This window comes from Sorex araneus, chromosome 6 (assembly GCF_027595985.1).
Source record: "Sorex araneus isolate mSorAra2 chromosome 6, mSorAra2.pri, whole genome shotgun sequence".
Classification (NCBI taxonomy): domain Eukaryota; kingdom Metazoa; phylum Chordata; class Mammalia; order Eulipotyphla; family Soricidae; genus Sorex; species Sorex araneus.
The window spans coordinates 89,440,192-89,467,633 of NC_073307.1; the positions used below are offsets into that span (position 1 = coordinate 89,440,192).

At 42.3% G+C, this 27,442-nt stretch overlaps 1 protein-coding gene across 1 annotated transcript; it reads right to left on the minus strand.

Annotated features, from left to right (window-relative positions):
* Nucleotides 1-4,058: 4,058 nt before the first annotated feature.
* LOC101549732 (C-type lectin domain family 4 member A-like) lies at nucleotides 4,059-26,211 on the minus strand. The gene is made up of 8 exons (XM_004610643.2): nucleotides 26,176-26,211; nucleotides 24,143-24,155; nucleotides 23,019-23,123; nucleotides 17,622-17,735; nucleotides 12,353-12,454; nucleotides 8,472-8,623; nucleotides 6,419-6,531; nucleotides 4,059-4,197 (listed from the first exon to the last, which is right to left on the minus strand). The coding sequence occupies exons 1-8, from the start codon at nucleotides 26,209-26,211 to the stop codon at nucleotides 4,059-4,061; spliced, it is 774 nt and encodes a 257-aa protein (XP_004610700.2).
* Nucleotides 26,212-27,442: the final 1,231 nt, after the last annotated feature.

Consider the following 27,442-nt stretch of genomic DNA (forward strand, 5'->3'; position numbering starts at 1 on the left):
TAACAAATACAAGAAGAGTGATAAATGTGGTATTTCAACACCCATAACACTATATTAAAGATTATTTATCAAAGAAGTTGTGGTCAGACATTTAAATCTTTAACATTAGACTAATAACAGTAACACCACATGCAGATTTGGGTGATGACAGGGGATAAATTCAAGAGTTTGAGAAATTTTGAAGACAGAAAAGATCTCATTTAGCCCTTGAACTCTAAAGACTATGGTGTTTGTATAGTGATCACCAGAGGGAGAGGGAAGGGGGAGTGAAACGAAAAAGCAGAGAGAATTATTTCAATAGCACGAGGGCTCTAAAACTTTGGTGGGGTGTGATAAAGTTCACACAAATGTAGAAGCAAAAAATGTAAAATTTTAGGGGCTGGAGCGATAGCACAGTGGCTAGTGTCTTTTCCTTGCACGAGGCCAACCCGGGTTCGATTTCCGTATCCCATACTGTCCCCTGAGCACCGCCAGGGGTAATTTCTGAGAGCAGAGCCTGGAATAACCTCTGAGCATCACCAGGTGTGACCCAAAAAGAAAAAAAAAAGTAAAATTTTAAAAATAAATAAAAAGAACTACGTTACTATTTTTTTTAAAGTTCTGTCCATTGATTGTAATTCATCACTTACATATCACTTCTAGGGGCTAGAGTGATAGCACAGTGGGTAGGGCGTTTGCCTTGCACGCGGCCGACCTGGGTTCAAATCCCAGCATCCCATATGGTCCCCTGAGCACCGCCAGGGGTAATTCCTGAGTACATGAGCCAGGAATGACCCCTGTGCATTGCCGGGTGTGTCCCAAAAAGCAATATGTATATATATATATATATACATCACTTCTAAACACAAAGATATATATATATATATATATCACTTCTAAACACAAAGTTCAGATAGTCAGTGATATGAATGGAATTGTATAGTGGCTCTAGAGAAAATGAAAAGAAACAACTACTGACTTAGTCATGTTCATAAAAAGCAAGGTAGAAGAAAGAGAAATGTAGAAATGACGGACTATTGCTTTCTCACTGCCATTCATGCTCACACAACATTTCCACAAATAAATTACTTCCAAGGTTTTTAGTCTACCTTTATTTCACCCCCATTTTACTTAAATCACGGTTCCCTATTATTATTGTAAATAAACTTCCCTATTACCACAGAAAACAAATTGCTTTCTTGAAAGTAAACTGGCAAGTCCTTCATACCGTGGACATGTTCAGATATGAATAAAAGTGAATAGTCTTTAGATGAATTCAAAAATAGGGTGACAAGCACAATTACTTGACTGTATCAAGCACATAGCCTCAAGAGGCCACAGGATAATGGCAGATAGAATGAGATTCATCATGATCAATTACAATAATCCTAATAGGCAATACATTATAGGTTTTACTATAAATATTAGAAGATTTGCTCGGACCAAATGGCGACTGGCTATGAGATAGTAACACTCCCAGAATCAAAGATCACCCTCCACCCAGCTGGAGGACAGGACTTATAACCCACCTAGAAAGATACAAGACTGTGTTTCATCCTTCCTCACATCCGGACCCCCTACAGATGACAGAAGGCCAGGTCCAATGCATCCCACCGGTATTTGTACTTTTTCCAGCCCAAGACACTTAAAAGCCTCCTTAGTCTCTCCCACGTCAAAGGTCTAACCAAGCCACTTAAGGGGCCTTTGTAGAATCCTCCCAGGAATGCACTCCAATAAACTTATGTTCTTTCACTTTTCCTGTCTCTGTTACTATGTCTGTACCGAACAAGGGCCCCAGTCTATCAAATATGCTGCTTTATATTGTCCTCGGGCTGAAGCGATAGCCTTTCACGCGGCCAACCCGTGTTCGATTCCTCCACCCCTCTTGGAGAGCTTGGCAAGCTACTGAGAGTATGGACCCTACACGGCAGAGCCTGGCAAGCTCCCCATGCATATTGGATATCCCAAAAACAGTAACAATAAGTCTCTCAATGAGAGATGTTACTGGTGCCCGCTCGAACAAATCGATGAGCAAAGGGGTTAACAGTGACAGTGATATTGTCCTCAATCTATCACGTTTGCTGCTTTATATTGTAGCCTATTGTAAGAATTTTACTGTATCACTGTCATCCCCTTGTTCATCAATTTGCTTGAGCGGGCACCAGTAACATCTCCAGTGAGATTTGTTCATGTGTTTTGGCATACCGAATATGACACAGGTAGCTTACCAGTCTCTCCCGTATGGGCAAAATACTCTCGGTAGCTTGCCAGGCTCTCCAAGAGAGGCAGAGGAATCGAACCTGTGTTGGTTGCATGCAAGGCAAACACCCTACCCGCTGTGCTATCGCTCCACCCAAGAATTTCATACTAAAGAGAAAATTTAAATATACCTTTGAGCAAAATTCCACACAGAGCAAATATGACACTGAAACCAAAAATCACTGCCAAGACATCCTCATGGTAATGGGCTCTTCACAGGACATTCATAGGACAAGGACAAGGCACATAAAAACAGCTTTATTTCTCCTTGACAAGAGGAAATTTCTTTGGTGGGAATACCCAAAGTGCCTTGGTAGCAAACACAGGTCCAGAAACGAGCATTAGAGCTTTCTGGTTCTATACACAGGCCACAGCCTGAACACCTGGTTCTTACATCTGGGGGAGAGAGACAATTAAACCTTAAACGTTCTTTATCTGGTTATTCTAAACATCACATATAAATGCAATTTTTTAAAGATCAACCTTTGGCCAGAGTACAGGGAGGAGAAAAACTGGAGGGGGGGGAAGGAAGGGGCCAGATCAGGAGATTAAGGTACAAAGGTGGTGGTAAGGAATGATAGGGCCAAATATCCAAACCACTGGGTCAACCACACTGAAATCAAGACTGCAACAATCAAACTTAGCAAAGTGCATAACAAGAGAGCAAGCTGGGGGATGGGAAGAGGGTAATGGGAGAGAACATGGGCACTCTGATGGAGGAGAGAGGGAGGTTGGCACTGGTGCTATGATCGGTGCTGATATATGTATGTCTAAAATTCAGCAATGAATCACTTTGTAAATCACACTGCTTTCATAAAATAAGGAGAAGGAAAAGAAAAGGTACTAATAAAGAACTGGATTGCCACCACCCGCCCCCCCAACAAGAAAAGCTCTGGAGCTGGAGCAATAGCACAGCGGGTAGGGCGTTTGCCTTGCACGTGGCCAACCTGGGTTCGATTCCCAGCATCCCAGATGGTCCAATGAGCACCACCAGGAGTTTTTCCTGAGTGCAAGAGCCAGGAGTTAAGCCCTGTGCATCTCTGGGTGTGACCCCCAAAGCAAAAAACAAAACAACAACAATAACAAAAAAAAAAAAACTCTGATTTTTTTCAACTCCTTGGGGGTAGAAAGGGCTAGGGTATTAAAAGTCTTCCTTGACTTTTCCTGCTGTTCTGGGGCCCTCATGGTGACGCCAACCAATCCCAGAAGCCCCTATTCCAGCCAGAGAAGATTTTCATTTTATCTCAGCCTACATAGCTGATATTTAAAAATAGACTATGTTACAATGACACTAAAATAATATTAAAATACCTGTGGAATATTATTCTATTCATCACCCAAAAAATGATTCAACATAGAGTGTGCTGAGTCAAATATAAAGCTTTTCTCCCATTAACGTGTATTATTTTTCAAATGTTTCATAACGTGATTTCAGTTCAGAATGGCCCATCTCGCTCAGAAAAACCAAAATCAGTGGTTGGGATTATTTTCCTATTGATCATAGAGGAGCATTGGAGGTAGGGAGCCACATCATGTAATCACGGCTAACCCCTGAGCAATTGGACAAAAATTAGGAGACTCAGGTTCCAGGTAATGGTCGATGAAAAGGTTCTCCAATATGGTGTCTTCACTGGAAAATGTTCAATAAGCGTTTATTTGTTTTATTAATAATTTAAGAAATAGGTACACTGATTCATTATAAGTGGTAGACTGTGGAAAGCTTCTTTGTGGATATCATATAAGAGATGCACAAGAGCAAATGAGCTCTCTCTGTAAGGAACAAGGACAACTCTACCACAGGTGCATAGAGAATGTTCCATTCATAAGTAGATCATCAACATCTCACAAATTGAATACTGACGGTGATCACAAGGAATGTCATTCCAGCCCCATTGCTGACGAAAATTTAATATTACACAGTGTTCATTGCCATTACTGGGTTCTCCTGGGTGCCAGAACCTGAAAAAGGAGAACAGGGTAAGTAAGTTTCTCAAACTGTCTTTGAAAAGAGACAGTGAAGCAATAACTGCCATTGAACATTATGGAGGTCAGGTCAGAGACACACAAATCATTGCTTCCCCACTTCTCACACATGTCCCATCCATCTCTTGCTCGCATTTCCCCTGAAATGGGGCTGCCAACTCCCAGAGCTGCCCCATTTCATTGTGTCACAGACCCTCCCTGCAGACCTGCCTCTCTCTGTCCATGCCTGCGCACTGATTCCATGGGCTCCTTTAGTGATCAAAAATTTTATCCTGATCAGGTTGATAGTGTGGGATTTTTCATGTACTACTTTTTGAGAATGAGACTTGTTTAAAATATATTTGATTCGATGCTTCTAGACCCTGACAAGGCTGAGTCATCAAGGGCACCCCAGAGAGGACTGGGTGAGCCTAACACCCACTCAAACAGAGCCCCAGAAGCACACTCCACAATGACCACCATGCTCTTGCCAGACTCCAAGACTCAGGATGAGCCTCACCCAAAAATGAATCCACCAGAAAAGCTCAGGTATGCAGATTTTGTGACTGAAATCTCCAGGCTTTCATAGAGTTGGGGATGGGATTCCTCCCCACCGTTCTCCTGTACTTTGAAGCCCCAGAAGTCACACACACATGCCCCAAAGCTGCCACCCAGTTAAAAATTTAACTCTAGCCGAATCACCCCATCAAAAACTTTGGACTTTCTGAAGCTTGTTGTGGGTACGCCACATCTCAAACTCTATTACGCTGATAAACCAGGACTATCCTACAAGATTGGATGGGATATAATGTAGAAAGCAACCAATCTTGATGACTAGAATATATAAAGAAGGCTTAACCTGTATCAACATCTTAGTAATCTCTTATACAAGAACTTAATGGCTCTATGATGAGATACAACAATCTTCACTAGCTATCTTCTAGCAAATATTTTATTATCATTCTGTTTGTGAACTATTGATAACAAGCAATATAAAATAAATTATTGAGGACCTTCTATGACACTGAAGGGTGGTTGGAAAAGTTGGAGACTGTGGTGGAGAGAAGGTGTAATGGTGGTGGGATTGGTGTTGGGATATTGAGTGCCTATAAAAAAAATCATCATAACCAACTTTGTATACCACAGTGTTTTATATAAAGTTTAAGGGAAAAACAACAATTTTTAAAAATACATATAAATACATATCTTAGAATAAATATCTCTGATTCTACTACTGTTATCAAAGATCATTATATCTTATCCTGTTCTTAAACTAAAAAAGTTGAAATAGAGACTATCCCTATACATTTCACATATTTCCTATGAGTCTCTAACTTACTAAATTGTACTAAAGGATCTAATAATTGGGGCTTTTGCTTTTTCTTTCCCTTTTTTGTCACACCCAACATTTCTCAGGGGCTACTCCTGGCTCTTCACTCAGGAATTACTCCTTTAAGTACTTGGGGGACCATATGGATTGCTAGGGATTGATCCCAAAGGTCAGGGGGGAGCACATGAAAGGCAAACATCCTACATGCTGTACTATGTCTCTGGCCTAACAGGGTTTTTTTACAAAATACATGCAAAAAATATACATAGCTATAAGAGACTTTAGGACTATCAGAAGTTATCTTATTGCTTTAGGGCAGGGATTACATTTTAAGAATGGCTATGATTTTTCTTGACATGGATTTTATTATCTTGAATATGCAAATTTCACAAGCATAGGCTTTTATAGCAAATAAACTGGGGTTGGAAGATAATCATTGCCACTACAGAAACCTGTCCCGAGTTACCTGAACTCTTTAAATTCAGTTTTAATTCTCATTTCTACAGAGAAAAAGAGAAAATGATTCTTTTTTTTTTTTTTTTTTGCTTTTTGGGTCACACCCAGCAATGCTCAGGGGTTACTCCTGGCTTTTCACTCAGGAATTACTCCTGGCGGTGCTTGGGGGACCATATGGGATGCCGGGGATAGAACCCTGATCGGCCGCGTGCAAGGCAAACGCCCTACCCGCTGTGCTATCGCTCCGGCCCGAGAAAATGATTCTTTATAGACTTCTTGAGGTGACTTGAAGCAGAATGCAAATTCAAACATGCAAACTAATGTCCAGAAGTCCTGAATGAGCTCTATTGTTTGAAAAGCTGCTAGTTAGAGCACCCTAAAGTCCCTACAGTCTGCAGGACTCAGGATCCCCTTACCAAATTCAATACTCACGTGGCACTGTGATTGTATGGGGTCTCATTAACCCATTCCCAGTGACCATTCTTAAAATATGACAGCCCCAAATAATAAGCATGTTTCTTAATTACATTCTTGTTAATAAATTCCTAGGAAAGAATAGAAGTGAATTAGAGCTTATAGCCTTCACATAGATTTGAGTCCTTTATAACCATAGGGAAAAGAGAACACCAAAATGAAAGGGTTCATGGAAAGGTACCCAGGGTCTGGCCCAGAGGTCTAGGTCTTCTGTGACTGAACAATACAAGATCCAAGGCATCTCTTGGGACAATAGTGTTTTTTTAGGTGTCCAGGCCTCTCTATATTGCCCACAGACAGGGAAGCTTATAAACGACTGAAATAGTTAATACACTGATGTCCCCAGATCAGAAAACAGTATGATCAAGAAAAGACCCCCTTTCCTCTTCAAAATTGCTCTCATAGTGAGTTTATATGGAGAGAAGGAAAAGAAGTATGAGGGGTCTCCTTTCTTTTTTTTTTTTTTTATTAAATCACCATGAGAAAAGTTACAAAGCTTTCAGGCTTAAGTGTCAGTTATACAATGATCAAACACCCATCCCTTCACCAGTGCACATGTTCCACCACCAAGAACCCCAGTATATCTCCCATCCCACCTCCACTCCACCTGTGTGGCTGATGATTTTCACTTTACTCTCTCTTTACTTTGATTACATTCAATATTTCAACAGAAAACTCACTATTATTATTTGGAATTTTCCCTCAACAATTAGACCTGCCGAAAATGCATCATTTGATAGTTTGTTTTCCATTGCTGAGAATGAAGACCATATGATGTTGCGGCCACACCATTCTAGATTTCTGGTATTTTACTAATTAAGTCCAGAGAAATTTCTGCCAGAAGTCGCAACACTGTAAGCTCGTACCTCTGTTTAGTGGGCTCTAAAAGATGGCCGTCGCCACGTTGCTGCCTCCACCGAAAGGAAAGGCCTAGAGAGAAAAACCTTTCCCCTCCTGGGGTGGCATGGGGCTGTAGCTTAGTTCACAGTCTAGAGGCATTTCTGTAAGAAGCTGCTGAGTTCCGAAAGTAGTTAGTGGTCCTCTGGGATTGGGCATTCAAGAACGGACAAGCCGTTCATGTGGGGCACTTGGGGTCTCGTCTGGGTGGAAAGTGGCGAGGGGTCTCCTTTCTAAGAACACTAACGCCATTCATAAAGGCTGCTGTCTCATAGCTAACAATGCCCTGCTGGCAGAATTTCCTATATCTCTTTGGTGATTAGGATTTTAATTCCGGAATTCTGAGCAGAGTCCAATAGAGAACTGCAGTGCCCAGCACAGAGGGCAGAGATTTTTGTCCGTGCTTACGTGAATCACCATCTCACACCCACCCCCACCTCATCAGTAGGAGATGGGAGTCTGCAAAGCTCTGGAGAGGAAATTTTTCACATGAATTCTCTTTCCTTTGATAACTTCTTATGTTATTTCACTTCATCACTGTTTATTCCTTTCCTATTTCACTTCATGGCTTTTCTCAATTGATCATGTATTGCTTATTTCCTCTTTCTGCTTCTTGTTGTGACAGTTGTCATTTTATTAATGCTCGGAGACCATAAGATCCAGGCCTACATATCCCACCAGTAGTTCTAATTGGCTACAAAACGCTGTAGATCATGCTTAGGATGACACACAAAAAGCAGATCAGCTGCCAGTAGATTAACCTCTCTGCTAGGAACAGCCTCCAACCACAGGGCCAGAGAGAGCCCAATAGAAACAACAATAATTTATAAATGTATATAAGTTCATATAATTTACTGATATTTCAGGTACAAATATACCCATCTTTCCACTCAAGCCTCCATACAATACTCTAAATACGCCCTATATTGATGGGGAGGATTTAAATGGAATCAGAAGAAGGTGGAGAAGGTAAAGACTTGATGTCCAATTCCATCTATTGTATCCAAAGCCGTATGCCTCAGCAGCAACACCCCTGACCATGAGAACTTCCTCCCAAGCAGGAGAGGGGGACAGATCTGGCAGAACTGTGACTCTCACGTTGAACGGAAAGTACCTGCTCCTCCTTGCTGTCGACCACCAGCAGATGCGCCTGCATCCCTGTACAGTTCTTCTCACTGTCACGCCAATTTTTTTCCTCAGTATTAAAAAAGTAGCAATTTGAACCAAATGGCTTCCAATTCTTCGGGCAGCAGCTCCAGGATTTACCTGTGTTAATACTTGGCCATATTAGTACAATATAAGACAAGTGGTGGTTTTATTATTTTGGGATCACATCAGCAGTGTTTCTGATTCTGTGCAGTCGACTACGTTTGGAGGCAGAGCCTTTAGAAGATAGTCTTGATTAAAAAGAGTCAGAACAATGGGACCTTTTAATCTAGTAAAACTTTGATACTTGAAGAAGAGAAACATACATCAAAAATGTTTGTTCCTCTAGGGGCTGGAGCAATAACACAGCGGGTAGGGCATTTGCCTTGCATGTGGCCGACCCAGGGTTGATTCCCAGCATCCTATATGATCCCCTGAGCACTGCCAGGAGTAATTCCTGAGTGCAGGAGCCAGGAGGAACCCCTGTGCATTGCCGGGTGTGACCCAAAACAAAACAAAACAAAATAAATGTTTCTCCCTCTCTTTCTACCCTCTCTCCCTCTTTTTCTCGCTCACCCATAATCCCTCCTCTCTATCTTCCTCCATCTCTTTTTTGCTCTCTCTCCTCCTTCCTCTCTCTCCTCCTTCCCCTCTCTCCCCTTGTCTCTTCGTTTTCATCTCTCCCTCTCTGCTCCTACTCTCTCCCCACCTATGGAAAGATGAGAGGCCATTTGAGGACACAGCAAAAATACAGCTGTGAGCCAGACAGCCCTTCTTCAACAGAAACCAATCCTGCTTCACCTGATCTCTGCATTCCAGCCTTTAAGACTAGAAGAAATAAAAATCTATTGTTTAAGGTGTCAACCTGTGGCGTCATTGCAGCCCAAAATGACATTGTGTTGTCAAAAGGAGAGGAAAATGAAACAAAATAGAATATCAGAGCCTTCAACTCTATCCAATAAATATGTTGCATATTCTCTAAGAACCATTTGAAGCATGAAATACTTGTGTTCTCTTAAAACACAACTGAATTTGATCTCTCTGGAGTAAGTTGTTTAACAGATAGGAAATTAGAGTGAACATAAATTACAGAGAGAAATGAAGATTAAAGAAATCCAATGGACCTTTTAATCTAGTAAAACTTTAGTACAATGGGCAGGCACTTGCTTTCCTTGTGGCTGACTTGGGTTTCAAACCTGACATGCTATAATATACTCAGAGCACCGCCAAGAAGTGCTTCATAAATGCAGTGACCTGAAACTGCCAGATGTGGCAAAACAGAGAAGAAATCCAGAAGCTATGCAATCACTTTTTCACAGATTAATTAAAAATATGCACACAGGGGCTGGAGCAATAGCACAGCAGGTAGGGCATTTGCCTTGCACATGGCTGACCCGGGTTCGATTCCCAGCATCCCATATGGTCTCCTGAGCACAGCCAGGGATAATTTCTGAGTGCAAAACTAGGAGTGACCCCTGTGTATGGCTGGGTGTGAACCAAAAAGAAAAGAAAATATGCACACAAAATAGTTGAGGCCTGATAGAGATGCACACTTAAAACTACTATGAAACAGCTCTTAAGTATGCTGAACCCATGAATCTCACTGGAACTATTGATATCTGTGGGAAATGTACACTGGTGAAGGGATGGGTGTTGGAACATTGTATGATGAAAGCCAGTCATTGAGAACTTTGTAACTGTTTATTTCACGGTGATTTAATTTTAAAAATTTTAATGAAAAGCATAGTATGACAGTGGAAACAGGACAATGGAAACAAAGATCAGGAGGAATGGTCCATGGTTGGAAGCTTGCCACAGGGGGTAGGATGTAGCATAGTATAGTCCATGACTCAATTATATGCATATTTGTTCATACCTAATATGGTCAGAAACTTATATAAATATAAGTATATTAGTTCCAGGCACCGTTGGGAAGAACGAGTAAAGAGAGGCTGCTAAAATCTCAGGGCTAGGACGAATGGAGACGTTACTGGTGCTCGCTCAAGAAGATCGTTGATCCCAGATAAACCGGGAGCCGCTGAGCGTGAATCGGGCCCTCTGCGCTTAAAGACTTTGACTCCAAAGATGTAACACATTCGGGCATCCAGCGCAGCACCCGAGAGCAATGCATTGGGACACCAAACTGGGCTACAACTCGGTGCTGCTGGGGGTGGATTTTTTTTTCCTCCCCACCCTGTCTTCCTGCATGGAAAGCGGCGGGCTGGCGGCACCATGTGGCAGGCGCCATCTTCTGATTCCAGACCCACAGGTATTCGGATTTTACTTTGGGGGCTTCCAGGAACTCATGGGAAGGGGGCGTAACCGGCACGCCCTCGGCCCAGATAAACCCGGAGCCGCTGAGCGCGAATCGGACCCTCTGCGCCTAAAGACTTTGAATTCAGAGACTTCTTACAGCAATGCACTGGGACTGTGAGCTGGGCTATGTAATTTCTGGCAGAATTCTCCCTGGACTTTATACAGAAATCCAAAACCGCGCGGACGCTGCCGCGTCCGCATGACTTAACATTCATAATTGTCAGCAATGTGAATCGGTTCCATTTGAACAGGTCTGACTTGGGGGGGAAACTCCAAATAATAACAGTAAGTTTTTGTTGAAAATATTGAAGGTTTTTAATGTAGCAGCCACCTCTGGACTGTGAACTAAGCAAAAGACCCACGCTGGCCGACGTGGCGTGGCGTACACCATACTATGAGGCGCAGGAAGGGGGATGAGGGGGAAAAAGAAAAAAAAAAGGGAAAAGGAAAAAGAGAAAAAAAAAAGAGAGAGAGAGAGAGTTATGTCAACTATAGTGAGTTTTGTGTTGAATTATGGAATGTAATCAAGGTAAAGAAAAAATGAAGTGAAATTCATTAGTTATACAGTAGGGGGTAGGGGTGGGGGCGGGGGGTATACTGGGGTTTCTGGTGGTGGAATATGGGCACTGGTGAAGGGATGGGTGTTTGAATATTGTATAACTGACATATAAACCTGAGAACTTTGTAACTTTCCACATGGTGATTTAATAAAAATTAAAAAATAAATAAATAAAAAAATAAAAAAAAAGAAGATCGTTGATCAACGGGATGACAGTGATACAGTGATCATCTTCATCATCATCATCATCATCATCATCATCATCATCATCATCATCATCATCCCGTTAGTCATCGAATTTCTCGAGTGGTCTGAGGAACGTCTGCATTCGCCCAAGCCCTAAGATTTTAGAAGCCGCTCTCTACTCTTCCTTCCCAATTATGCTGTATTGGAGGCTCTTTCAGGGTCAGGGGAATGAGACCCAGCTTGTTACTGGTTTCGGCATATTAATACACCATGGGGACCTTTCGAGGCTCTCCCATGTGGGCAGGAAACTCCCAGTAGTTTGCCAGGTTCTCTCAGAGGGAGAAGTAGGCTATAAGATATTGTGTGGCTGCAAAGCAGCCTCGCGCTTCCAGGAGCTTGCTTTTAAGTCTCTGGATGCTGGCCATTGACGGGATCCGAGCAGGCTTGGAGGTCTCAGCCACGGGTCCCACACACCTGGGTTCCTCTGCCAGTACCTTCATGCGTGAGGCTCATTCGAATGTGTGGAGTAGGGCCTTGGGCAGGGCTGTGGCTAGGTTCCGGAGGTCTTTGGCCGCCAGGAGCTCTGCTCGGGGCGGGGAGGGAAACTGGAGCCCATCCTCTCCGAGGGGCCCCGGGGAAGACAGCCAGGCATGTGGGCAAGAGACTCTCAGATACAGTGATACAGTGATATAGTGATACAGTGAATAATTATATGTACATTAGTTCTACGAGTACAGTCATTAGTTCTACTAGTATAGTCAGCAATTCAATTATCTGCATATTCTTACCTTCCTTGGTCAAGTTTTCTTTCTTACATTCCAACATTGTGTGAGTCAGATCTTGTATAAACTCTTCTTCTTGAACAAGTTTAGAATATTTTTGGAAAAATACTAGAAAGAGAATAACACCGGTCATTTTCCTGGTACTGTTAGGCTTTTCTTTTTACTATTACTTTCTTGACCGAAACCCATAATACACAACTGCTCCAGTAGAAAGATGCTAACTGTGGAAAACAATGCCTCATTTCCCAGCATTAAACACATTCTAATCCTACAGATGTCGAAACCACAGGTTTGTTTGCAGAATGGGATGAAAGATGGTATGACAATTCTTGTCAAATGGATCGAAAGGAAATTATCCATCCTCGCCTTCAAATATAAGTGGGTGATATGTATGCCAATGCTAAACCGTGGAGAAGGGAGAGGTGATTCTATCTGAGGATGTAAAATCATGTATTTGGGGAAGAAAATCATCAATTCTGAGGTCTGGGTTAACTATAGAAAGAGGAAATTTTAAAAAATCTAACAAGGAGGGGCATAGCAGAGCATGGCAAGCTATCTGTGGCTTATTCAATATGCCAAAAACAATAACAATAATGGGCCTCATTCCACTGACTCTGAATGCAACAGGAACAAATGGAGACATTACTGGTGCCCACTCGAGCAAATCAATGAGCAACGGGCGGACGACAGTGATACAGTGAACAAGGAGGGAAGAGCATTTGTTTCTTTATCCTTTTCCTTTCTTCTAACCCAATTGTCACTCCTATGCACACCAGTACACTCAAGTCTCTTGCCATTTAAGGATAAAACTATTTCCCTTGCAAAATGACGAAACTTCTCTTTTTCTTCCTCACATCCCATTGGATCCCTGATCAACCAATGGTAACTTCCACTTCAACCACTGCACTCTTTTTTAAATTTTTATTAGTGAATCACTGTGAAGTACAGTTACAAACTTATGAACTTTCATGTTTGCATTTTGTTTACATCCCTCCACAAGTTCCCATTCTCCTCCACCAATGTTCCCAGTATCCCTCCCACCACCCCCACCCCATCCCCCACCCTGACTCTGCAGCAGGGCATTCCCTTTTATTCTCTCTCCTGTTGTATGTTGTAGTTTTCAATAGAGTCAACCACTGCACTCTTGCAATGTCCTAACCACATCCATGGAACACTGCTAACATCTCTTTTCTCAGACCCATTGCAATTATTTTTTGTAATATAAACTTGTTTACAATAACTCATTGCATTCAATATTCCAACACCAATCCCCCCACCATTACACCTCCCACCACCATTTCAAATTTTCCCAGCCATCACCCAAGCCTGCCCCAAGAGCAGGCCTGAAATATTTTATTTTGTCTTGATTATAATGTATAATTCTCTAATGAGCCAAAAATGTTTCTTTGGAAAAAAGTGTATGAAGATTGTTGTATCTCACCCTGAAGCCATTAAGCCCTTGCAGAATATATTAATCACACGCTGATACAAGTTGAGACTTGTGTGCTTTTATGTGTGTTTGTTTGGTTTGGTTTGGTTTTATCGAGATTGGTTGCTTTCTACTTTACAGCCATCCAGTGTGTTGTGCTACTCCTGGTACAGCAATAATACAGAGTATGAGATGTTGTGCAGCCCATTTGCAGCCTCACCCTCCACAAATTCTAAAATTTTGAAGAGGGTGATACAGCTAGAGTTACATTTTTAACTGGATGGGGACTTTGGGGTCCGGAGGCATCTCTGCAGCTTGCTGATGATCTCTTCTGAAATTTGTGAGTCCCTGGATTATGGCCGGTAATGAGCTTCTATAACACCAGAGGCAGTTTGTGAACATGACTGTCAGGCTCCCAGAAAAACGTGGAGATGGGGGGAGGTCACCCATTCCCTACTCTGTGAGAGCCTGGAGATTTCAGAACTATGCCATTTTTGAACTCAGTTCTTTTGACTGCATTCTCGGGACACCACTGTTTCCTGGTTTTGCCCCTCCTTTCTTCCTGACTTCTTAATCTCATTAGTCTTCTCACCTCTTTTTAAAAATCTAATATTCCTCACAACTCTTACTGATGCTTCTTTAATTACTTTAGGCTCCTCTTTATTCGTTCTCCTTTCAATTATAAATTTCTTATCCTCCCTCTCATTGGAAAGCCTCTCCTTGGGTGAAGCATGAGTACCCATGGTTTCCTCTGCAACATGAAATAATTCCAAAATCCAATCTTATTTTTCAAAATATGACCAATATGTCTTCCACTAGGCAGGTCCACTTGAGGTTGAAGAGTCAATAAGAATCAAATTGCCCCAAACTTAAGTCACCATCTTCACTCAAACCTGATACCTATGAATATCTCCATTGCAGTTATCAGGTAATAATACCTGAGCTATACTTGAGTTCTTTTAATACCTTATCTGTAGATCTCAATATTCATCAAGCCTCTACCTCCTTCTAGAGAAGGTTCTACCTTCTCATCATTATTCAAAGATTCCTCCTTTTCTCTTTACTACCACGAATCATGGATCAAGTTCTCACTATTTTGCAAATGGATAATAAACTGGCATTCTATTATCTATTATCAGCTATGTCCTGGCATATTCAGCTAACACAATTTACAAAAGTATATTTCAATTAAAGTACGTGTATTGCAATTAAGTGTATTTCAATTGTTTCAAATAGCAAACAACAAAAGTGTATTTCTGTCTGTCAAATTTGATTACAATATCTCCTCCATGTTTTAAATTCTACAGTGACTCTCAATAACTTATTATAAGAAAGTTCATGAGGGGCTGGAATGATAGCACAATGGGTAGGGCATTTGCCTTGCACACGGCCGACCCAGGTTCGATTCCCAGCATCCCATATGGTCCCCTGAGCACCGCTGGGAATAACCCAAGTGCATTGCCAGGTGTGATCCAAAAAGAAAAAAAAAATTGGCTCCTCAATACCCATCTTTGGGGGCTGGAGCGATAGCACAGCGGGTAGGGCGTTTGCCTTGCACGCGGCCAACCCGGGTTCTAATCCCAGCATCCCATATGGTCCCCTGAGCACCGCCAGGGGTAATTCCTGAGTGCAGAGCCAGGAATAACCCCTGTGCATCGTCGGGTGTGACCCAAAAACAAACAAAAAAAAAAGTTCATGATTTTTCATCTTTCCTGCCACACTTATTTATTTTTATTTTTGTTTTTGCTTCTTCAACCACACCCAGTGATGCTCAGGAGTTACTCATGGTTCTGAACTCAGGAATTACTCCTGGCAGTGCTTGGGGGACCATATAAAATGCCAGGGATTGAAACCGGGCAAGCCGTGTGCAAGGCAAACACCCTAGCTGCTCTACTCCCACACTCATTTTTAGTATTACTTTTAATACTTTTTAATACTTTTAATACTCCGGCCCCCACACTCATTTTTAGTATTACTTTTCAACAAGTGGTATCTAATTCTATTCCACTTCAACTTGAGACAACTTTATGACTTCCATTAGTTAGGTCTGGGGGATATTGATATCAATGGTAGAATGTTTCTGAGGCATGTGTGGGGACCTGCGTTCAATACCTTGCACCCCAACACGGGGGAAGTGGGAGAGGACAGGAAAACTGTGATGGTTTTAAGACTTCCTTAGCCATCAGAATGTACAGAAGCAATTTTGATGAGTTCTACGCTGTGGTTTCCAGAGATTTCTCTGACATCCACTCTCATTCACAGAAACCTAAAAGTTACCTTCCATATAAACTCAGGCTAGTCTGGGGAGTTGTGGAATAAATGTGACCAAATTTCCCATGTCTTGCCAACTGACATCCTCTTCTTCTTTAAACACGAAGTTGTCTGCAACTGGTACCTGGCTGCTTGTGTGTGAATAATTTAAGCCAGACAAAAAGAACCTCCTACTTGATTGGTTAAAATTGCCAACTCACAGAATCAAGTGATTGTTATTTTAACCACTAAGTGAAAAATGTTTTAGTCATCAGCAAAATGTAAGTGATTTGAAAAAAAAAAAAAAACCTTTCAGGGAGGGGAAAAACGGACTGGAGCTAGGAAATAGCTCCAAGGGTTGACCATGTGCTTTGCTTGCTCGCAGGTACTCTTAGCTCCATCCTCAGCCCTCATGGACCTGTCCCAAGCTCTGAGTCAGTAGACATTAGCATCATGGAGTAAGACCCCAAATCAATCAAACAAAAATTCTAGGCTATAAGTATTGTACATAACACTCTTCATGCTCTGAGGGCCATATTCCTTACATCTACAACTTTACTTCTCACAGTTCCTTAATATCATATGTTCCAGTAATTTATAATTATGCTGCCCAGATTTTCCTATCTTACCTCTCTAACCTCTCTGTTGTTCTTAATACACTCATCTATAACAAACCCTTCCTTCAGGAATCCTCTCTGTCTCCTGTCACCCACACACTTCTATAGTGTTGAAACCACTGGTTGATTCAACAATTTTCCACTATTCTCTGAATTTCTTGAGACTATGGGAAAATTCTCTATGGCTCTTTTTCTCATTGTCCCAGTGGTGGAAAAAAAGAAAGGTCTGTATTTATCACTGGACATTGAATGACCAAATTAGTGAATGAAATATACATCCAAATATGGACTGGCTTTCATACCTTCTAAAAATCTTAAAAATTATTAAAGTCAGGGGCGGAAGAGATAGTACAGTAGATAGAAGGTCCCCTGAGTCCCACTGGAGTGAATCCTGAGCACAGAGTGACCGGTAAGCCTAAACACTTCTGAGTATGGCCCCAAAGTTTTTCAAAATTCTGAAGCCAAAGATATGCATGTTGCAGATAGCAGGATATGGATGTCTACCTCTTTAAAATTGACTTTTACAACATCTATGTTGATCAGGAAAAAAGGTAAAAACTCAATAGAAAACTCTGCCTGAAATATCATTTTCCCATTTCCTTTTCCTCTTGGTCATCCCAAACTATGTGCCTACAGTTAAAAAGGCCTGAACAACACTAGTAAGGAATAGACATTTGTTTTCATTTACCCAACAGTCTAATGTAGAGAGTGATACCCTATAGGTTTCACTTTAAAACACAAACTTGTGCACATGCATATATACTTTACTTTCTCCAAAGAAATTTGGTGTCATTATTTCATTTAAGATTAACTAAATTCAAATAAAGCACCAAGTTTCCAATGGATGCCTACTTATTCTGTTTCCCCTAGAGAAGACTTCAGCTTTCTGGTAAAATCCAGTGTTAAACTGCCAGTGTCTAAAGGATGCTATCTCTTCAGGTAAGGGAAGTATTCCTTCCCAATTCTATTAGCTACTTACTGATAAAGGCAAGTAAGAATGAGATTGCCAGCAGCAAAAGAATCAGCAACACAGCAACAAGTAGTTTGAGGCAACGAGAGTTACTTGGGGGAGGGCTAGTCTTCTCTTTGGGAGCTGCAAGAGAAATCAAATGAGGTTCATCAGTAATACAGTCGGGCCAGTCCTTCCTCTTCTCTCTTTTCATGATTGGAGCATTAATACGGACAATATGACATTTAAAATAAAAGTAACTAACAGCACTCATTGTAGAAACTTAGGAATACATGTAAGAGCATGAGTTCCTACCATTAACGATTACTGCTTTCATATTTTGATAAGAAAATAATTTAATATTAAATATTTATCACTGTATCACTGTCATCCCATTGCTCATCAATTTGCTCAAGCGGACACCAGTAACGTCTCCATTGTGAGACTTGTTGTTACTGTTTTTGGCGTATCCAATACGCCACGGGTAACTTGCCAGGCTCTACCATGCGGGTGAGATACTCTCGGTGGCTTGCCAGGCTTCCAAGAGGGGTGGAGGAATATTACCTAGGTCGGCCACATGCAAGGCAAACGCCCTACCTACTGTGCTATCGCTACAGCCCATTAAATATTTATACGCTATTTAATTGTAATTTATTTAAATATGTTATAACTTAAATATTTAATTTTAAATAATAAATATTTTAATAGCAACATTTTACAAAATGTCTCCATCACCATATATTATTTGATAACCTACTGTTTTTAACACATGGTATGTAAATTCTTATTTTTAATTGATTTACAATATTATGGAATTTCCAGGGCTTGCTTTCACATTCCTATATGTGTGTAAGTCTTATCATACCTACCACCAAAGTTCTACTGCCATTACATTGCCAGAAAGATTCTTCTAACCTTTCCTCACACCTCTGCAATTAACAGAGTTTCCAACAAAATTCTTCTAAGATTTAGTTTTATTGCTTTTTATATTTATTTATTATTTATTTGGGCCGGTCTGGAGTGATAGCACAGCGGGTAAGGCATTTGCCTTGCACGTGGCTGACCTGGGTTTGATTCCTCTGTCCCTCTCAGAGAGCCTGGCAAGCTACCGACAGTATTTTGCTGGCAGGGCAGAACCTGGCAAGCTACCCATGGTGTATTCGATATGCCAGAAACAGTAATAACAAGTCTCACAATGGAGACGTTACTGGTACCCACTCAAGCAAATCGATGAACAACGGGATGATAGTGCTACAGTGACAGTGCTCTTTATTTGGGCCAGAGCTCGGCCGTCATGCACTGCAGGACGTGAGGCCTACTTGGTGGGGGTCTTTGAGGATACCAACTTTTACACCATCCACGCCAAGCGCGTCACTAGTATACCCAAGGTCATCCACCTGACGTGCTGCATACGTGGGGAGAGGGCATAAAGTTCTTGATGCTAGGGGCCGGGGAAATAGTACAGCGGGTAGGGCATTTGCCTTGCACAAAGGACCTGGGTTCAATTTTTGGCACCCCATAGGGTCTCCCAACACTGCCAGGAATAATTCCTGAGTGCAGAGCCAGGAGTAACCCCTGCGCATCGCTGAGTGTGAGCCAAAAAGAAAAAAAAAAGTTCACTATGCTAAAATCTCAGGGCAGGGACAAATGGAGACATTCCTGGTGCCCGCTTGAGTAAATCTATGATTAACAAGATGAGAATGTTACAGTGCTGCAGTTATTTGGGCCGAGGAGGGTTTGGTCCCTTTCTTTCCCTTTATCTATGTTTGCTGTGACAGGAAATACCCATCTACTTGCAATGCTACACACTTTCATGGTGGTGCTCACCAGAGATTTTATACACGTTGAAGAGCTGGAACACACTTGGTGGTGGGGCACAGACTCTTCTGTGGCACCACGAGTCATGAACATCGAGGCTGCCAGAATCACACTGGGCATGTGGGGCAGGGATGGGGATCGAACTCTAGACCTCATGCCTTCAAGGGAAGCACTCTACCACTGAATTAGCCACAGGCCCCGTTCTCTTGGGTTTTGTAAGTTCATTTCCTTCAGTGCTTTATATTCCACATATAAGTGCAATGGTCTAGTAAGTGTATTTCAGTTTCTTATTTCATTTAGCATACTCACTCAAGTTCTATCCATTTTGTCTGAAAAATCGGGATTTTATCTTTTTTAAACAAAAATTTGTATTGAGCTCATATACCACAATTTCATTATCCAACCATCTCTTGATGGGCATGTATGTTGATCCCATGTTTTGGCTAATGTGAATAATGTAATTATGAACAGAGAGGTAAACTTATTCTTTTCTATGTGTTTTTTCCTGTTTTCACGTAAATGACTAGGACAGTTATTATGGATCATACGGAATTTTCATGTTTATTTTCCGAAGGAATCTTCATAGCATTTTCTACAGGGTACACTAATTTTATTTTCACCAAAAGTATATGAGTTCCTTTTCCCCGAAAATCCTTGCCAACACTGTTTCCAATAATTTTAACATAGGCCATTTCCATTAGTTTGAGGTGATATTTCACTGTAGTTCTGATTTTAATCTCCCTTTAATAAGTGACACTGAACACTTTTTCATGTATTTATAGGACATCTTTGTGTATTTTTTGGAACACGTGTCTATTCAAATCTTTTGTCCACTTTTTGATTGGCTTGCTTGCTATTTTGTTTTTGAGTTGTGGGGGGTTTTTTTATGTTTTTTGGATATTAACCCCTTATCAAACACAATATGTGCAAACATTTCTCCAGGTTTTAGATTGCTGTTTTGATTTATGGGATGATTTATTTCACTAGACAAAATCTTTTTAATTTGATGCAGTCCCATGTGTTTCTTCTGATTTTGTTTCCTTTACCATTAGGGTTGAGTCCCCAGATAGAGCTCCAAAGTTTAGGTCCTGGAGTATTTCAGTTTGTTTCTTTCTCATAGTTTAAGGTTTCAGGTCTAATATCCAAACCTTAATGCATGATCTAGTTTTATGTTTTATGTTTTTGCAGTTACTTTTCTGCCACCTTGTTGAAAAGGCTTTACTTTATTTTAAGGTCTTTTTTTTTCTTTTTGGGTGACACCCACAGATGCTCAGGGGTTACTCCTGGCTCTGCACTCAGGAATCACCCCTGCCAGTGCTCAGGGGACCATATGGGATGCTGGGAATCAAACCCAGGTCAGCCGAGTGCAAAGCAAATGCCCTACCCATTCTGCTATTATTGCTCTAGCCCTGGTCTTTGTTCTTTTATCATAAAGTTTATATCTCTATATGTGTAAACTTATTTAAGGGCCTGGAGATTTCAGTCAGAAAAAAACACATACAGGAATTTTCAGCAGATTATGTTTCTGTGAGGTCCATTCTGAGACAGCAGAATCAGGCCCAGGGTATGATAGCAATTTTGGATTGTGGAAGCAAGCAGCTGCCAGGGGCTCTGCTTTGGCGGTCACCAGGCTGGCCTGTCCCCCTCTTCAATTTACCCCAGTCTGTTCAGCCTTGTATAAGTCTGAGATTAACTGCAGCTTTTGATCTCTTTTTAGATTTATTTCTGGGTCTCTGGAGCAAGGCTGGTAGAGAGCTTACATGGTGGCACTGGCGTTGGTTCGTGGGAGTGACTGCCCAGAAGTATTGGGAAGTGGGGGGAGGTAGTCCACCCCCACCGAGAAAGCCTGGAGATTTCAGCATGATCAATTTTTGTACCAGCTTCTCTTTTTCTATTTGCATAGTATTTCAGTTGCCAGGCAAATAGTAATCTGGATTTTTTTATTAATTCAAACATTTTTCTGTCCTTAAATAATGTCATAGCAGCTAAGTCTTTGAGTCAACCCTTATCAAGTCTTGGAGTAAAATGTATTAAAATGTTTCTGAACATGCAATGACCCAAACTTACTTCAAAAGCAATCACATAATGAAGCTGAGGTCTTTCTGGAAACTTGTACCCACACTGCATTCCCCAGGAGAAGCGTTTTCAAGTAGATAAGTTTTTAAAGCCCTTCTATAAACCAATATTACTTCAATGAAAGAAACTGGAGAAATAACTCAAAGAACTGAGCGTATGCCTCGCATGATGGAAGCCCATGTTACCTTCCTGACAACACATGATCCCCTAAATATCATGGGGACAGACCCCCCCCCTCATGACCCAGGAGAAGCTCCTGAGTTGCTCAGATGTGGTCCCCAGGTTAAAAATAAATTAATTTTCTCAAAGTTATGATGTATTCCCAAGTAAAGAGAAGCCCCCTCAGTAATATACATGATTTCTATTTGACAGAAGAAATGCTTCAATTTACTTACACTTGGAGTTACATGCACTAAATCTAAATTATTATTATCTCTAGATGATCCCGTTGCTCATCGATTTGTTCAAGCGGGCACCAGTAACGTCTCTCATTGAGAGACTTATTGTTACTGTTTTAAGAATAAATAGAATTTAAACTTTATTTTTTCTATAATGAATACTTCAACATATGGTAAGGTTTATATACAGTTTATGTTATAGGAAGAAGAAATTTTCTTAAGAATTCTTCATATTTCCATGTTTTTGGAAAACATGAACATTATGACCACACGCATAGTGTTTCTTAGTTTCTTATACTATATATGCTTTTCTCTCTCTGTTTTTCTCTCTGTGTAAGATGTATTACGTGCTACTCAGATCAGTTTGCTCCACTCTCCAAAACTGCATTAAATCCATCTTGGAAACTGGTGTAAAATAAAATTTCTGGGTAGGCCATAGAAATAGTACAGCAGATAAGGTGCTTACTTTGCACACAGCTGACCCAGGTTTGATCCTAGGTACCCCATGTGGTCCCTGGAGCCACATCAGGAGTGATTTTTGAGAGTACACACAGGAATAACTCCCAAGTATTGTCTCATGTAAACCCCCTAAAAAAGAATTTTCTGATGGCAGAGCTATTTTCCTTTGAGAAGTAATAAACTGTCTTTGTAAGACTTTCTAGTCTTTAATCTGCAGAGGTCTTTTGTTATCCCTGAGTACACAACTAACAAATGAAGACACACAGTCCCTGAAAACATCTTCCTCTCTAATCAATGAATGGAGCCCATTCATTCATTCATTCATTCATTCATTCATTCATTCATTCATCAAAGGTGCTACACCTGGGCCAATGGTTACAAGAGCTGAACACCATCTCTTGACTGTCGACTCACTCAGCCCTACAAGGCAGAGCAACGCTCAACTCAACAGCACTCTCCTTAGCATGGCTGGGTGGGAGTGAGGGTTCGTTCTCACACCTCACTTTTGGGGTAGTCACCTCTCTTCCTGCTTCATATTAGACAACTCAGGCTACTAACAACCCGCATTTCCCAACTGCATCCAGTAGAAAAAATTAGCAACTAATGTCACCTATGCTTCTCTGACACCCTTCCCCATCCCTCATCTCCTTATGAGCTTGCAGAAAGTGTTTCTTACCTGCAGGAGCCTGTGATGGGGCGGCCGAGGACTGGGCTTTGTTTTTGAATCTCACTTCAGCATAAGTGATCTCTGTCGTCATATTGAGGAGAGACGCTCTGCTCTCTTCACACCAGCCTCCCCATCACTCTGAGAGCAACTCAAAGCAGCTCTGCAGGACCACTGCGGTCCCACCAATCACACAGGCTCAGAGGGATCGCATGAGAACTAAACACCTCAGCCAGAGGTTTGATTCCTCAAGACCAACAGAGCAAAAGTCATAGCGCTTAAACTCAGAAGAAAAGTGTAATAAAATAGGAACTTGGAGACCAAGTAGAAGATAGGGGAAGGAAAATAAAAGAGGAACTATTTTTTTTTTTTTTGAGTCACGAATTTATTCCTCACCATTACTCAAGTTCCAGCTCGGGCACCTCTGGGGGCGGGGTGTGGTGGCTAGTGGGGTGTCCCCCACTGCTCTGTTCACATTCGGGGGTGAGGGTGTCCCCTGTGGGGACCCTCTCCTCGCCCTCCTGGAGGTGGTGGGTGACACCAGGTCCCTCCGTGGGGCTCCCACAGGCTACAAACAGGTGCCTGGACTGTCCGCAGAAACCGGACACCAACGCGTCCCTCCAGAAGTCCTGGCACAGGGCCACTGCGAGGTCCCTGCAGAGGGCCAGGGCTTGGGGGGCGCAGGGCCACACCTGCCTGGTTAGGGGCAGGGCAGGGCACTGGTCTGTACCCACTGAGGACACTGGAGACCTTGGGACTAAAAATATGGGTTGGGGTGCGAGGCCAAAGGGAAACAAGAATCAAGGGATCCCGGGGTCTTTCTTCTCTCGTGGGCAGCCCTGAGGGGGATTATGCCAGCTGGACCCTGGGGTCATTCCTGCCGCTTGTCCTGGCTGGCACCGGGCGCTCGACTCCGCATCTGGCTGTGCCGCTGCTCCAGCCACTCCGGCGTCTGCGGCTGCAGCTGCTGGTCCAGCTGCTGGCCCGTCTGGAGGAGGCTGCCAAGGTGGTTCTGCCCGGGGCTGGGGCTAGGATTCCCCAGGGGGTGTAGTCCTCTGAGATGATGCAATATTTGCCCCGGACTTGAGGGTTGTTCATGAGGTTGGACGTCATGAAAAAAGGGGGAAAGGAGGAACTAAGAAATGTTCCCTGTGAATCACTCTTAAGAACTTGCGTTTTAAAACTGAAGGCTTGGGGCTGGAGCGATATAGCACAGCGGGGAGGGCATTTGCCTTGCACGCTGCCGACCCGGGTTCGATTCCCAGCATCCCATTGGGTCCCCCAAGTACCGCCAGGAGTGATTCCTGAGTACATGAGTCAAGAGTAACCCCTGAGCATTGCCGGGTGTGACCCATAAAAGCAAAAAAAAAAAAAAAAAAACCCGAAAGACTTGCTTGCCCAATAAAAATATTATCACTGATGCAAATCAATACTAAAGTATGAAATCATATTACACTAGAGGAATACATATATATGCATATATATATACATATATATATATCAGGAAGGACAAAATAGTTTCGAAGTTTTCTATATACTTACAATTCTAATTCACATTAGTAAATTGTTGTTACTGAATGGATGGAAATTGTTGTGCTTTGCTTGTCATATTTATAGAAGTGGTTGAAAGTATACTATCAATAATCATTTTTAAAAATCTAGATAGCATTCATAAAAGTTCCACAACTCCATTAAAAACAGTCCAGGGGCTGGAGAGAGTAATGGGTAGGGCCCTTGCCTTTAGGCACAGAGCAGACCCGGATTCCATTTCCGGCATCCTATAAGATACCTAGAGCACAGCCAGGAGTAATTCTGATACAGAGCCAGGAGAAAGCCCTAAGCACCAGTCAGTGCAGTCTAGAAAGCAAATAAATAAATAACACTTGATCATGATCACGATCATGAAATCCCGTTAATCACCGATTTCTCAGGCAGGCTCAGTAACCTCTCATTTTGTCCTTTCCCTGAGATCTTAGAAGTCTCTCTCGACTCGGCCCTCCTAACGATGTCAATGTTGCACTGGGGGCCCTTCAGGGTCAGGGGAATGAGATCCAGCTTGTTACTGGATTTTGCATATGAATACACCATGGGAAGCTTGAAGGCTGTCCCATGGGGGCAGGAAACTCTCAGAAGCTTGCTAGTTTCTCCCAGAGGGAGAAGTAGGCTAAAGATATCGCTTCTGGGAGCTTGCTTTTAAGTCTCTCTCTGGATGTTGGCCGTTGATGGGATTACACACACCTGGGTTCCTCTGCCGATACCTTCATGCATGAGGCCTGTCCGAACATGTGGAGAGGGGCCTCAGGCATGGCTGTAGCTAGGTTCCGGTGGTCTTTGGCCGTCTGGAGCTCTGCTTAGTGGGGGGAGGGAAGCTAGAGCCCATCCCCTCCGAGGGGCCCCGGGGAAGACAGTCAGGCATGTGGGCAAGAGACTCTGTGCAATAACGCTCCAATTTTTAAAAATGCATAAGTATTAAAACTATTTTAAATAGATATTTTCTATATTTGTTTTTAAAGGACACTATAGTAAAGGTTTATTTGTCAAACAGTTGTGGTCCAGTGTTTAAAATGTTTAACATTAGACTAATACAGTAGCACGATTTGCAACATATTGGTGGTATCAGGAAATAAACTCATGAGTTTGGGAAATTTTGAAGACAGAAAAGATCTCATTTAGCCCTTGAACTCTAAAAACTATGGACTACGGTGTTTGTATGGTGGTCACCAGAGGAAAAGGGAAGGGGGAGTGGAAGGAACAGCAGAGAGAGTCAGTTGACTCGCACGAGGACTCTAAAACTTTGGTGGGATGTGATAAAATTCACACAAACATAACGATGAAAAGCTTAATTCCAGAAACTTTAAATTAGAAATTAATTTAATTTAGAAAATGGAAAAATCTCAAGCATGTGTAATCTCCAGGCGGCTGAGGTTCGGTGGTTTTAGGCCACTTCCCCATCAGGGTTGGCCAATGCCATGGCATGGGTGGACGAAGGAGGAAATGAGGCCATCAGGCTGGTTGATGACCAGTTGCCGTTTATTCCATTCTCCCCACGCGCTTGTTTCAGTCTCACTAAGCTCCCCATTCTAGTCGCACACTGTCCCTGATCCCTGTCTCCCCCTGTCTCCCATGCTAGCCTCTCTGCGCACTAACTAGCTGCCTTGGTTTCTCTCACCAACTCCCTGCACTGGGGGGAGCCGCCATACCCCATCGGGTAGCACAATGAACATATCAAAAGTCCTTCCTGACTACCAATCAGGCTCAAGGGCGGGAATACCACCTTGGGGTGTTTCTCCTCTCCTTAGTCCAATAACTTAACTAATATGTTAATTAGCATCTTAATTCTACTTCTTAATATTAGTTATTTTGTATGGACACAGTAAGAGAGACATTGAGCTTGTAGGGTGGCTCTCCTGGGGACATCTCACTATAGATCTCAGGCTACAGTGCTCAGGCCAGATTAATCTTTCCTAACCCTAGCAGGATCCTAATCCATCTGTTACTTTTTGGATCATGGCAGAATTTGTCCATGACCAAGCTCTTGACTTATAGTTAAGTATTATGGTGCTTTGGCCTGGCCCATTTCGATGCCAAGGTAGCTCACTGCTTGCCCTGGGTCTATCCAGTCCCTCCTCGAGACCCTGCATTTGGGGTGCTAGGAAGTAAGGGCAACTGAGGCTTAAGTCGATAGAACAGATGCCTAGGAGTTAATATCATTTGGAGTCAAATAACTCCCAAGTTACAAAAGCATAGCACTACCTGTCTTCCCAGGTCCATACAAAAATTACAATGCTCTGAATTAACTATACAACAGACTTAAGGAGAAAAGAAATTACCATTTACAAGTAAATAGTGTCTGATTAGGAGATCATGGTAATTGACCAGTTGGGGAAGCAGAGCACAAAGAAAGAGGTTACGAGTAAACACAGAGGAATGGGAGCACTGTGATGGGAGTAAGCCAATAAACCTAAACTCCCTGCGGCAAGGCAGGAAGGACAAACCAATGTTATCCTACACAAGCATCTGTGGGTCTATGGACCCAAACATGAGTGAAGACCAACCCTGGGCACATGCTTGTTGATGCTGCGTGCCCCTCACCATGTGTGACTCATCAGGGAAATGAAGACCAAGATTAACAGCTCACAGTCATGCTTCTTTCCTGCTTCTAACAGTCAGCACCCCTTCATGTACCAGTAAGGCAGATTTGAGATCAGATAGTACTTGACACTGCTCCTCGGGGCTCCTTAGCCCCTGGAGTTGGGCATTAACTTTATCATAAACCTTCTCTCACTTCCTAACTCTAAACTAACCCTAACCCTAACCCTAACCCTAGACATGTCCTCCGTCTCCCAAAGTCAGCGTTCTCTCTCAGAGATTAGAGGAACGGGCAACTCTAAATTTCCCTGCTCTCATCTCCAGCCTCCCCCACCAGCCCCCAACAG